General features: G+C 43.2%; 1 protein-coding gene across 1 annotated transcript; it reads right to left on the bottom strand.

Moving 5' to 3' along the window:
- Positions 1 to 2,478: 2,478 nt before the first annotated feature.
- Positions 2,479 to 11,569, bottom strand: Rfpl4b (ret finger protein like 4B). The gene is made up of 2 exons (XM_037200523.1): positions 10,674 to 11,569; positions 2,479 to 2,522 (listed from the first exon to the last, which is right to left on the bottom strand). Exons 1-2 carry the CDS (start codon positions 11,503 to 11,505, stop codon positions 2,479 to 2,481), a joined length of 876 nt encoding a protein of 291 aa, XP_037056418.1. The 5' UTR covers positions 11,506 to 11,569.
- Between the last annotated feature and the right edge of the window lie 1,807 nt (positions 11,570 to 13,376).

Raw genomic sequence — 13,376 nt, 5'->3', positions numbered from 1 at the left:
GAATCAATCTAAATGTCCCTCCACTAAAAAATGAATAAAGAAAATGTGGTACATTTATACAATGGAGTATTACTCATTGGTTAAAAAATAAATAAAAAGTAAAAGAAAAAAAGACATCATGAGATTTGGAGGCAAATGAAACTAGAAAAAGTCATTCTGAGTGAGGTAACCCAGACCCAGGGAGACAAATAAGGTATGTATTCACTTATAAGTGGGATATTAGCTATTAAGTAAATGATAATCAAACTACAATCCATAGACCCAGAGAGACTGGGTAAAGGGGAGGGCTCTAGGGGGGGATGCATGGATCTCCCTGGGAAGGGGAAATGGAATAGATTTTGCATGTTGACTGGAGACCAGTGGGGATGGGAGCAGGAGAGATCGGGTTTCAGGGGAGAGTGTAGGGTGAGACAGGAAGTGGGGGATACTTGGTCAGCTGTATGGAAACCTAGTGCAGTGGAAACTTCCTAGAATCTATAAGGGTGACCCTCGTGAGGACTCCTAGTCCCGAAGGATACTGAGTGTGAACTGGCCACCCCTTAGAGCCAGGCAAGGCTCCCAGTGGCAGGACTGGGTTGCATTCAGCTGAGTTGTTGGCCAATGATGTCCCATGGGGATCCCTAAACAAGCAAGGCTGATGCTAGGACAGAGGGTCACTCTCCAAAAACTGACAGTGGGGCCTTGTTGCTGGAGACAACATTTATATAGTCCATTGCACTTAGAGAGGTAGTGGCTGGTGCCTGTATGGAGTCTTTACCCCTATGTTCTAATCTCTTTGGCAGAAGTAGGGACTCTGCAGGCTACAGAAAGAGAAACCTGGACAACAACCCAGCCATGAAACCCTTGACCTATAATCTGTCCTGCCTGCAAGATGTGCTGGGGAAATGGTGGTGCAGAACTTGTAGGAGTGGCCAACTAATGTTTGGTTTAACTTGAGGCCCAAACCACAGAGAAGGAGCCCATGCCCTACACTGCCTGGATGGTCAGGAACAGGGGCCTGGACCACTCAGGGACCTAGGGTAAAACCAAACATGACTAGCCAAATTAATATAATAATAATAATAATAATAATAATAATAATAATCAGTGAAATGATTCCTAGTGATATTCTGCTATACTCAGATTTGTGCCTTGTCTAGTCATCATCAGAGAAGCTTCTTCTGGCAACCAAATAGGAATGGATGCAGAGACCCACAGCCAGACATTATGCAGAAAGAGAGTCTAAATTGGAGATCTCCATTGGGTCCCTCCCCCTCAGAGATCAGGGAGCCCTTCAAGAGAGGGGGCAAAAAAAATTGTAGGAGTCTGAGGGGATGGAGGACACCAGAAGAACACGGCCCAGCAAGTCTACTAAGCAGGGCTCATATGGGCTCACAGAAACTGAAACAGCAAGCACAGGGCCTGCATGGCTCTGCACCAGGTCCTCTGTGTATATGTTGTGGCTGTTAGCTTAATGTTTTTGTGGGACTCCTAACTGGGGGGGGGGGTCTCTGATTCTTTTGCCTGCTCTTGGGATTCTTTTCCTCCTATTGGATTGCCTTTTCCAGCCTCAATATGAGGGCCTTAGCCTTGTCTTACTGTACCTTGTTTTGTCCTGTTTGGCTGTTGTCTCTTAAGAGGACTGCTCTTTCTGAATTGAAAATGGAGAAGTGGATCTTGGGGAGAGGGGAAGTGGGGCAGGGAGCTAGGAGGAGTGGAGGGAGGGGAAACTATGGTTGGGATGTATTGTATGAGAGAAGAATCTATTTTCAATAATAATAAATAAATAAATAAATAAATAAAATTTTAGATAAATAAAGAGGGGAAACCTACAGTAAACCCAACAAAGTCCTAAAAGCCAGAGCCCAGGAAGACAAGGCAAACTACAGAAACAAAGAGGGTGCCTAAGCTAGTGAGTTACACATGAAAACGTGAATCCAATGGAGAATGCCTAAGGATCAATCACCATGTCACAGAGGATTTGGTAAACCAGGACATAATTTAGGGACAGCTCAAAGGCAAGTAAGACCAAACACATAAACAGCAGGTATTTAAGTAGAGGGCTTTTCTTTCCTCACCATATCCAAGGTTGCAGGCCTCGTCATCCCTGCTTCCTTGTGTTGACTGCTTTCCCTAGCCCTCATCAGCTCCTCAGTGTGGTCCAGTGCCTACATTTCCAGACAGCAGGGCTAAAGGGGGGATCCAAGAGTGAGCACATGGAAGGCCCAGCATCACTCAGGAAGAACATCAGAAGCTACCACACCGAGGGAGTCACACCTCCCACTCACGTACATCCTTTAGTTCCAAAATGGAAGCTACCACCTTTTTGGAAAACAAAAAGGAGGAAAACAGTGTCCCACCAGACCAAGAGATATTTATGATTTCTCCAGAGATCTTTCCTGCTTGATGAAGGAGCTATCTGTCCCTGTGACTAAAATGCCTGTCACAAACAACTTAAGGGAAGATTTATTTTAGCTGAGTTTCAGAACTGTGAGCTGGTCATGCAGAGAAGGGTACAGTGGTGATGCCGAGCAGTTCACGGCCTGGTGACCAGGAAGCAGAAAAAGTTTAGAGGAAAGAGCTGGATCAAGATGCAACACCTAAGTACACACCTCCAGTAACCTACTTCCCCCAACCAGGCCCTACCTCCTACCTTTCTCGGCCTCTCACGAGGCTACCATGAATCCATGGAGAAATGCATTCATTCATAGGTCAGAAGTATCAGAGGCTAAGTGTCCCTGGAGACCCATCCGGACACCCCCAGGTGTGTGCTGTACTAATCCTCTGGCACAGGGTTTCTCTGTGTAGCTTTGTGCCTTTCCTGGAACTCACTTGGTAGCCCAGGCTGGCCTCGAACTCACAGAGATCCGCCTGGCTCTGCCTCCCCGAGTGCTGGGATTAAAGGAGTGTGCCATCACCGCCCGGCCCTCTGGCACTTCTTAATGTGCTCAACCTGGCCATCAAAATCAACCATCAACCTCACAATGCCTAAGCAGAAGATTTCACTGTTTTCATTGCTTTTTCCTGGTTGTTTCCAGGACAAAAGGATGTAGCACAGACTGAAAAGCTAGGGCTTTGTTGTTGTTTTGGTTACTTGCAGAAAGGATTCTAATATTAAGGAGAAGAATACAGATTAGCATGCTTACAATGAGTAGGCACTTTTACTATAACCTTGGATGTTATCAGGTTATTGGACTGGATAGAAATCTTATAAATTAGCATATGAGGGCAGAGCATGTGAATAGTAGTTAAAACACTGATCAATATGTTGACCCTATCTCCGTTATCCTCCCCCCCACTCCCTATACCACCCCCCTACCCCCATCACACACTCCCACCCACCCCATCCCCCCATCCAACCCCCAACCCCCGTCTCTCTCCTTTCTCCCTCCTTCTAATTACAGGCTTGAAATAAAAAAGACTGCACAAAAATGTTTGCAAGAGCAGGAAAAATATAGTTAAGTCTGTGTCATTTGGCGGAAAGAAAAACATGGTACAAGCAGATCTTTCAGGGAAAAAAAAGTTTGTATTTTTAGCATTAGTTTTAAACTCATACTACCAAGATTTGTTTTCTCATTGCAATTTTTTATAAAATGCATCTAGATCAACATGTACGTGCATATATATCCATTTATAAATCCATACATCAGCATTAGCGTACACTGTGTCCTTTAGCCCACTGATACTCAACTGTGGTACTCGCCAGCTTTCCTTGGGAACTTATTGTAAATGCTCGTTTGTGGGCCCTGCCCAGACTTCCTGGTCTCAGCCGGAGGATTCTGACACCTAATTATTGAGCCGATGATCTACACAGACACTTCTCAGCCCTGGCTGGTTTTTGGAATCAGAAGGGATCTTGGACCCCTCTACTATTATACAATCCCTATCTCCAGAGATTCTGATTTGAGAAGTTTGGGGTGTGGCTTTTTGTTTTGTTTTTTAGGGTTTTTTGTTGTTGCTGTTTTGTGGAGGGGGGGTTGTTTTTTGTTTGTTTTGGTTTTTTTTGGTTTTTGTTTTGTTTTGTTTTGTTTTTGACGTGTGGTGGTTTCTTAAGTTATTCCAGATGATTCCAATTTAAATCCAGGAGTAAACACTATTGTTCTCTCCTGCTTAGGCTGTCTTAATCTTCAAGACCAAATGAAAACATTCGAATGAACTACTGCCCACAAATGACACTGAACTGGTTTCCTTCCCCAAATCTCTAGAGATTCTGGTTTAGGTCTTTGTCTTCCCAGGCATCCCTTTCCTGACCCAGGAGGAAGAGGATGAGGTCCCCCTGCAGTTTTGACTCACAGCACACCATAAAGGACTAGAGAGTATGGTAGGATCAGAGTTTGACATGAGGCATTTCATTGGCAGCACCCACATGGGAAAAAGATGGGCTGAGGGGTAGAAAGTTGAAATGTGAGGCGAGCAGTTAGAGAGAGGAAGGGGATGCTCTCATAAATGTTATAATCCTGTTATGGAAACTGGTATTTGGAATTGCGGTAGTATCCCTATAACAGGGCCCCAAGCCTTAGTAGGCCCCCAGACCTTAGCACAACTGACTCCAGGATGAAGGACCATTTAGGGTGTAGAACTCGGCATGTAGACAGCACCACCTGCCAAAGCTAAAACAAAGGCCTCATCCGTCCAAGTGCATCATTCTAAGAGTGTCTCTGAATGTACTAACCTTGCTTTTTGGCTTCTGTCCTTCCACTTCTAGCTACCTTTTCCCACTAACTGAAGTATGTCAGCCCAGAACATAGTTTTGGGGGTTAAAATCTCATCCTGAGGAAGGCTTGAGGCTACAATGGGATCCTGAACACCCAGTGTAGTCGCCAGCTAGTAAAGACTTTCTGTGGGCTCAAACCCATGTCTGAGCAGTCTTCTCTGGTGAATACCCCACAACAATCTCCACACTATTGTTTTTGCAGAGCAGAATTTTGTTTTCTCAGAATGATTGCACCTCTACTATCAGAATCAGTTAACACATCTCTGTATACAACCATCTCCACAACAGTTGTGTGGCTAGGAGAGGCTGGCTGGTGGGTAGACAGGAGCAAAATGGAGAAGAAACAGAACTAAAAAGTAACTCACATGAATGGAGAGAAGGATGTGGTTTATTTGTGCTGAAATGTGATTTTGTTAGTCTGTTAATAAAGTTGCCTGGAGATCAGAGGTCATAGCCATTTAGCAGAGGTCACAGTGGTAGCACACGCCCTTAATCTGATCACATGGCAGGCAGAGTCTCTGTGTGGTCAAGGACACAGCCAAGCAAGGTGACCTGAACTTTTAATCCCAGTACCAACCTTAGAGACCTGGAGGTCTTTATAGACAGGCAGTGACGAGGAAGTCATGTGGTTGGGTTTAGAGCCAATGAGAAGGCAGAACAGAAAGTCAATAAAAAGACAGTCATGCTGTGGGATGTTCTGTATGGCAAATGTGTTGCTCTAATTGGTCAATAAATAAAACACCGATTGGCCCATGGCTAGGCAGGAAGTATAGGCGGGACTGAGAAGAGAAAAGAAAGAACAGGAAGGCAGAAGGAGTCACTGCCAGCCTCTGCCAGGACAAGCAGCATGTGAAAATGCCCATAAGCCATGAGCCACGTGGCAGGGTATAGATTTGTGGAAATGGGATTAATTTAAGCTATAAGAACAGTTAGCAAGAGGCCTGCCACAGCCATTCAGTTTGTAAGCAATATAAGTCTCTGTGTTTACTTGGTTGAGTCTGAGCGGCTGTGGGACTGGCGGGTGACAAAGATTTGTCCTGACTGTGGGCAAGGCAGGAAAACTCTAGCTACACAGTCACACAGGATTCTCTGAGGGAAGCGATGGCATTGAGGTGGTCAGATAAGGTAGTAGTGGCTCTTGCTCTGATCTCTTGGCTTTAACTCTGTATTTGATTCTGTGTTTCTTATTTAATAAAACCATTTATAATTTCATCTACAGCAGGAGGGAAATACAGTCATATGATACTTTCTTCAATTATGTTTCTAACATAATATAAGTATGTTAATTAAAAACAACTTTACAGTGAACCAAAGATAATAGTAGATGATACTAACAATTAAAAAAAAAACAAAACAAAAAACCTGTGAACCTGTGAGCACATTCTTTAAGCAAATCCCTAAGCTAAAAATTAATAGGAATTATTGCATTTAATCCTCAAAATAATCATTCCACAGATCTGTAAGTGACTGGCTGCAGGCCTTCTTACTGGTGTCAAAATTTATAGGCACTTTCTCCCTTGTATAAAGGGGTGTTATGTGCAAATATAACTTGTGCAATACTCCCAAATATGTCCATTCATCTCTGGAAGACATATAATACCTAATTCAGTGTAAGTGCTATGATTATAATTGTTTTGCTGGTTTTGTTTTTGTTTTGTTTTGTTTCGTTTTTATGAAATGATAATACTGTATAGCTTTGGGATTGCCTGGAGCTCACTATGTAGACTAGACTGGACTTGAACATGCACAGATCCACCTCCTTCTGCCTCCCCAATGCTGAGATTAAATGTGTGGTGCCACCACACCCAGCTGCTGTACTGTTTTTAGGATGATGGCAAAGATAAAAAGTCTGTACAGATTCCATACAGACCCACTTTTTAAAAATATATATATATTGAACTAATATTGGTTGAATCTACATATGTCAAGACTCCAGATTTGGAGGGCTGACTGTTGTATTAAAAGTGAGTCTTTTATTATTATTAATTCCCTTTACTGATTTGGGAATTTCCATATAGAAAAGTCAGATAATTCATCCAAGACCACAAAGCTGAAAGCAGCAGAAACTGGGTTGGTGACCCCGGGATCTGCTTTGCTTAGACCAAGGAAGTGTGTGGAGGAGAATGCAGAAGTCAAGCAAGATGGAAGCGAGAGCATGGATTCTACCAGCTCTGCCAAATCTTTGCCGAGCTTAAGGAAATCAACAGCTGTAAGGCTGGAGTCACTGAGCTGCTAGAAGTGACTAAGTGGACATGAACTACAGCAAGGTAGTGTAGCAGGAATCTTAAAAGTTCTTATTAATAAAATCAAACCCGAGGCAAATTATTGGGGTCCATGCTGGGTCCAAAATGTTAGTTATTTAGCTGCGTTGTGTTCTTACCCTCGCCAGATCCTCATCTGGTCTTGTCTCCTCAGACTGGAGGCCTCTGAGTCCTCATCCGGAATGGGTCTCAGCTGAATTACTGCTCAAAAGCCTGAATGCTTAACTAGCCAAAACCTTAACCAGGCCAAAAGCTTCTAGTTTCTGGTCCTCATGCCTTATATATCTTTTTGCTTTCTACCACCACTCCCTGGGATTAAAGGCTGGCTTTCTGGGATTAAAGGCGTGTGTCACCATGCTTGGCTATTTCCAATGTGGCCTTGAACTCACAGAGATCCAGAGGGATTTCTATCTCTGGAATGCTAGGATTAAAGGTGTGAGTGCCACCATTTTCTAGCCTTTGTATCTAGCGGCTGTCTGTTCTCTGACCCCAGATAAATTTATTAGAGTACACAATATTTTGGGGAACACAATACCACCACATTTCCTCTCTTTTTGTCTAAAATTAAAAAAAGCTTATAACTAATACAAGAAAAACTAATAAGTGTATACAATATATACAGACAAAAATTACATTAATTATGTCTAGTCCATTAACACTTGACAGATTCAGATAAAAACTCCATTATATATATTAACAATGTCCAGTCCAGTAACATCTGATAAACTCAGACCAAAAAATTTTCATTACTTATCTTATTTAAAACAAGTAGTTCCTTTTTAAAAGTAGATTCCATAATCTCCCTTTTTATCTTATCATATCCATATTCTCTCTTTTTTCTTTTCATAATACATTCAGTAGTCTACCTTTTGTCATTTTTATATCTTCCCCTTTTTCTTCAGTGTAGATTCAATGATCTACCTATTTATCTTATTATTTCTTTATCTTTTTTCTCAGAGTAGATTCAATGATCTATCTCATATCTATATTCTCTTTTTCTTTTTGCTTTCTAGGGGTGAAGATATCTTTAGGGAATCTTGAAAAGAAAATTTTGGGGTTAATCATCAAGTCCTGTATCGTTTGTCCAGTCTCTGGATAATAGGAAAGTTCAGGGCTTGTTTCAAGTCCTTGTTTGAGTAGTCTGTCAGGCTGGATCATCTCAACTAGTCCTCTCGAAATTGTCCTGACCAGTTTGTAGTCCAAAGTCGATTTTTCCATGGTGTTAATCGGCTTAATGGCTTTATCATAGTCCTTTTGAAGATTTCAAAGTTACTGTTAGGTATGATCATGGTTCCATGAGGTAGTGTAGAATAAGGATGATTTTGGTGGTTGTCACATTGGTTCCTTGGCTTGAATTAGGTGAGACATTAAAAGCTGAGTGTGAGCCAGGCGGTGGTGGTGCACGCCTTTAATCCCAGCACTCGGGAGGCAGAGCCAGGCAGATCTCTTGTGAGTTCGAGGCCAGCCTGGTCTACAGAGCGAGATCCAGGAAAGGCACAAAGCTACACAGAGAAACCCTGTCTTGGAAAATCAAAAAAAAAAAAAAAAAGATAAAAGCTGAGTGTGAAATCTTTTGCTAACCAGTGGACAATAGCAAACAGAGTGTGTGATCCACTCTGGACCACCATGATCCAGCCACATGGGAGAGAGGAATTAGGCCAATCAACAGGCATCCTCCACTCCCCACCTACACTCCCCACCCCATCCCCACCCCACACACACACAGTATATGAGAGGGGGGGTGGAATCACTCAAGTGGGAGAAAGGAAAGCTTGGAACTTAAACATCCAAAAGAAAGAAACCTGAAGGCCCTTGAAATAAAGACACCGCGGGGACACTGGGGTTTTTCATACTCAGGGGCAGGAGCCTGGAAGCCCAGGCTCTGTCTGTGACAGTTTTTTGAAGAATAAGTCTCATCCATTGATGAGTCGGGTAAGCACATTATTGTGAGATAGTAGCCTGCTTAATGAAATATAATAAAATAAAAATGTATCACCAATATTATTTTTTGAACATTGTAAAGCTCTGTTGCTTTATTAGAATGCAACCCACCCAAACCCACTAAAAGGTAATGCAAGGCAGTCCCTGAGAAGGATCACAGATACCAAAAAGGAACGTGGGGTAAAAACAAGAAGGAAAAGAAAATTATATAGGATGTCCTGGGGGCAGAGTCAACCTGTGATTGGTTGGGTTTTTTGTTTGTTTGTTTGTTTGTTTTTTCTGCCCAGGGATTGGCCAGTTTTGTGGACTAGGGACAGAGATGGCCCTGATTTCAGAGCCAAACTGTTTCTTTCATTGGCCTTGCTTGGCTTTTTGACAGTGCCTCTAAGGCCAGGGCACATTTCTTTCACTGACTCTGATTCTAAGGACCACGAGTGTTATTTTGGTACTAGTTTCAGAGTCAGGGCATATTTCTTTGGTTCTGGGTTTGGGGATAAAGTGTTCATTTCTCTGGCTCAGGTCCCAAACGCAGGCTGTGTTTCTTTCCCTGGTCCCGGGCCCTAGGGCCAGGATTCTACTTTCCTGCTCTGTGATTGGTTGGTTTCACAAGTCAGTTGGCCGGGGGCAGAGATGGCTCTGACTTGGGCCAAACTGTGTTTCACTGGTCTTATCTGAGCCATCTTTCCCTAGTTCTGGGCTCCAGGGTCGGGGTGGGTTTCTTTAGCCAGCCCCTTTTCCCTACACCTTTGTCTCTCGAGGACTTTCATGCAGATGGGAGGAGGCATCAAATGGGAAACAGTATTCCCAGTTTTGTCTCACTGAAATTCTATACAATGTCAAAACATCTTCCACTGATTCTGTTTGGTTTTGTTGGTTTTTATTTGTTGTTTTGCTTTTCTCCCTAGTAACTATCATCATCAGAAATTCTATATAAATGAGCATGAAATAATAAAATGGTGTCTTGGTTGGATTTTTATCGTTGAGATAAAACACCATGACAAAAAGCAACTCAGGGAAGAAAGGGTCTATTTCCTTAACACTTCCATCACAGCTCATCATCATAAGAAGTCAGGCAGGAAGTCAAACAGGGAAGAACTTGGAATAGGACAGACCGTGGAGAAGTGCTGCTTACTGGCTGGCTTCTTATGGCTTGCTCAGCGTGCTTTCTTATAGAACCCAAGACCATCAGCCTATGTGTGGCCCCATCCACAACGGGCTGGATGCTATCTCCTCACTCACTAATTTTTAAAGGTCCTACAGGCTTATCTATAGCCTGCTCTTATGGAAGCAGCTCAACTGAGGCTCCCTCCTCTCAGATAACTCCAGTTTGTAACTCTGCAGCCTAGGAATGGCTGAGTTATCCAAAGGAAGATGTTCAAATGGGGCACTGTTGTTCAAATGTTAAATAGTCTTATAATAATAAAAACAAAGTCATATATCAGGGTGAAGGCTGAAAGATCAGAGTAGCAGAGCAAGCCACCGTCATCATCTATGACCTCACCAATCCCACAAATCCTCAGACTGAAAGCTTCTGAGTCCTTGCTCAAAAGGGTCTCAGCTGAACTACTTTATTTTGTGTTTCCTCACGCCTTATATACCTTTCTCTGCCAGGCCATTACTCCTGGCATTAAAGCCATGTATACTCCCCAGTACTAGGATTAAAGGTATGTGCCACCACTGTCTGGCTCTGTTTCCAGTGTGGCCTTGAACTCACAGAGATGCAGAGGATCTCTGCCTCCTGAATGATGGGGTTAAGGGTGTGTGCCACAACTTTCTGGCCTCTATGTCTAATCTAGTGGCTGTCTGTGTCCTCTGATCCTCAGGCAAGTTTATTAGGGTAGACAATTTATCACAACCACAGGCCACTACTGTTACTTTCCCCTGGCAATTCAGAACAAAGGACTGGGCTTTAAGGGTCCACAAAGATTCAGAGAGAGTTCTTCGCATTTCCCTTTTCTGTGTCACTCTGCAAATGCCACATGGAGGAGTTGTGGGAGCCGTCCAGGACACAGGCCAGTTGGGTGACTCTCCCAGGATCTTCCACCAAGTTATGGGCGGGTTCCTCCTGCTGACTGGCTCCTTGCAAACACCTGAAGTCCGCTCTTTCCTTTTCCCCACATCAACTTCCGGGCAGGCCAGGGAGATGTTAGAGCTGTCCAAGACACCAGTCAAGGGGGTGAATCTTCGGGGATCTTCCAAGTTACGACCAGGCTCCCCACAACAGACATCGCTTAAACCATTACAGGGTACCAAGGAGGAATCACCAGTCTCCGTTTCTAGAGCTGTATCCTCTGAGCAAAACCCCAGGGGCCCAGTGGTCTGCCCCATGTGTTGCTTCAGGAGGGGGCCATGCTGCTTGATAAGAATGATCAGTTCTCGCATCATCCATTCGTACATGATCGGTCTCCTGTTTTCTTCTCTACACAAGGGACAGCTCGGTATCAAATCTTCTTCTGCGCCTTGTGCCATCCAATTCATAGTGCAGTCAAAGCAGAAAACATGGGCACAGGAGAGACAGACAGGATTAAAGTAAAAGTCCAGGCAAATTGGACAGACTGCCTCCAATTCCAAACTGCCATCTGGAGTCCATTTTTCAGACAAAACAGCCATTTCTTCAGTTTCTGGAAGGGACTGGTAGTCTTCAGTACACGATCTGTCCTTTGACACACAGGATGTATCTAAATCCAATACAATATTAAAAACTGTAAATATTTGTTTACATGGTTCTAGGTGATACTAAGTCGCTGAGGAATCATAGTTAAGTTTATCATCTGTGACATTTTAAAGAGCTATCTATGTATGCTTGCACACCAGAAAAGGGCACCAGATCTCATTATAGATGGTTGTGAGCCACCATGTGGTTGCTGGGAATTGGACTCAAGACCTCTGGGAAAGCAACCAGTGCTCTTAACCGCTAAGCCATCTCTCCAGCCCCCTCTCCCAGATCTTTAATGGATCTAGATCTGAGTGCAAGTTTTTCTACCCTCCACACTGGTCAGTATTTCTCCCTCAGATACTTCCAGTTTTGTTTTGGATTTAATCCTTATTTAAATCCATTCATAAAAGCAAACTCAATCCCAGTCTACTTGACACAGAAAAGTGACTAAGAAATCTTCACAATTGCAGAGACAATGACCACATGTGAACGGACCAGCAAAATCCACCACAAGGTGAGTGAGAGACCACAAGACCTCAGCTATCTCAGAGTATACTTGGTATTTTTACCAAAGAAAGAAAAATCACTGGCATTTATAAAGGGTTTGTTTTCCAGGGTTATGTACCATCTCAAATGATCAGAAATGACAGGCAGTGGTGGCGCATGACTTTAATCCCAGCACTCGGGAGGCAGAGCCAGGCGGATCTCTGGGAGTTCGAGGCCAGCCTGGTCTACAGAGCAAGCTCCGGAACAGGCACCAAAACTACACAGAGAAACCCTAGGGAAATAATTCAGTAATAATTATACAACATCCAGAGGTCCTGAATTCAATTCCCAGCAACCACGCAGTGGCTCACAACCGTCTGTAATGAGATCTGGTGCCCTCTTCTGGCCTGCAGGTATACATGCAGGCAGAACACTATATACATAATAAATCAATCAATCTTTAAAAAAGAAAAGTGCCCTGAAGTTATCTTGTGAAACACTTCAGTAGTGATGTTAGAGTCAGAGTTCTCAGACAGTGTACGACCTCCTCTTTCCCCATCTGAAAACTAAAACTAAAGACACAAAGTTATAGCCAGAGAGAAGTGGAATTGTGAAGTCTGCCTCCCAGAAGGGTCAGTTTACCTAGTTTTGGTAGTTTCCTGCAGAGGACTTCGAATCTGACTTCTCCATTGACGAGCTCAAGCTCTTGGCTGAAGTAAGTTTAGGCACTACACTAAGGCCCCCGGGCTTTTTATAGGGCCTGAGACAGTATCCATTCACAATGCGTCATAAGCTCCACCCACAATGTGAGTCAAAGGCTCCTTCTATTGGCTGTGCTGCTTAAATTTATTCAAAGCCAGTTGTTGTTGGTGGTGGTGGTGGTGACAGTGGTGGCAGCACACACCCTTGATCCCAGCACTCAGGAAAGAGAGGCAGGCGGATCTCTGTGAGTTCAAGATCAGCCTAGTCTGCAGAGGGAGTTCCAGGACAGCTAGGGCCACACAGAGAAAACTTGTCTTGGAAAATTAAAATAAACAAATCACTTTTTAAAAAATCTAACCAGGTAAACCTTGATTCTAATCTCCCATGCACGTTGATTTGTAACTGTCAAAAAATTATACTTCTGTACAATTAGATGCCATTAAAGACCACTTAAATGATTATATAATATTTCATAATATTTCTTGAGTTAAAATAGCAAGGCTGCTGCCATCCAAATGATATTTTCCTATTTTCAGAATTCAACTTTTAGAAACAAAATCTACTAGAGATCAAATTTAACCTAGGCTGATGTAATCACTTATGCAAATATATCTAATACAATAAAAAATAGACAGCT

This window comes from Peromyscus leucopus, chromosome 8a, assembly GCF_004664715.2.
Source record: "Peromyscus leucopus breed LL Stock chromosome 8a, UCI_PerLeu_2.1, whole genome shotgun sequence".
NCBI lineage: Eukaryota > Metazoa > Chordata > Mammalia > Rodentia > Cricetidae > Peromyscus > Peromyscus leucopus.
The sequence above is the reverse complement of the archived record's forward strand: the minus strand, read 5'-3'. Positions and strand labels throughout refer to the sequence as shown.

Excerpts from the sequence above, each read along its gene's own strand:
- Rfpl4b (XM_037200523.1), bottom strand. The coding sequence starts at position 11,505 with ATGGCTGTTTTGTCTGAAAAATGGACTCCAGATGGCAGTTTGGAATTG. Across the intron at positions 2,523-10,673 it reads CACTAGATTAGACATAGAGG|GCCGTGAACTGCTCGGCATC; the intron begins CCAGAAAGTTGT and ends CCTGGTCACCAG.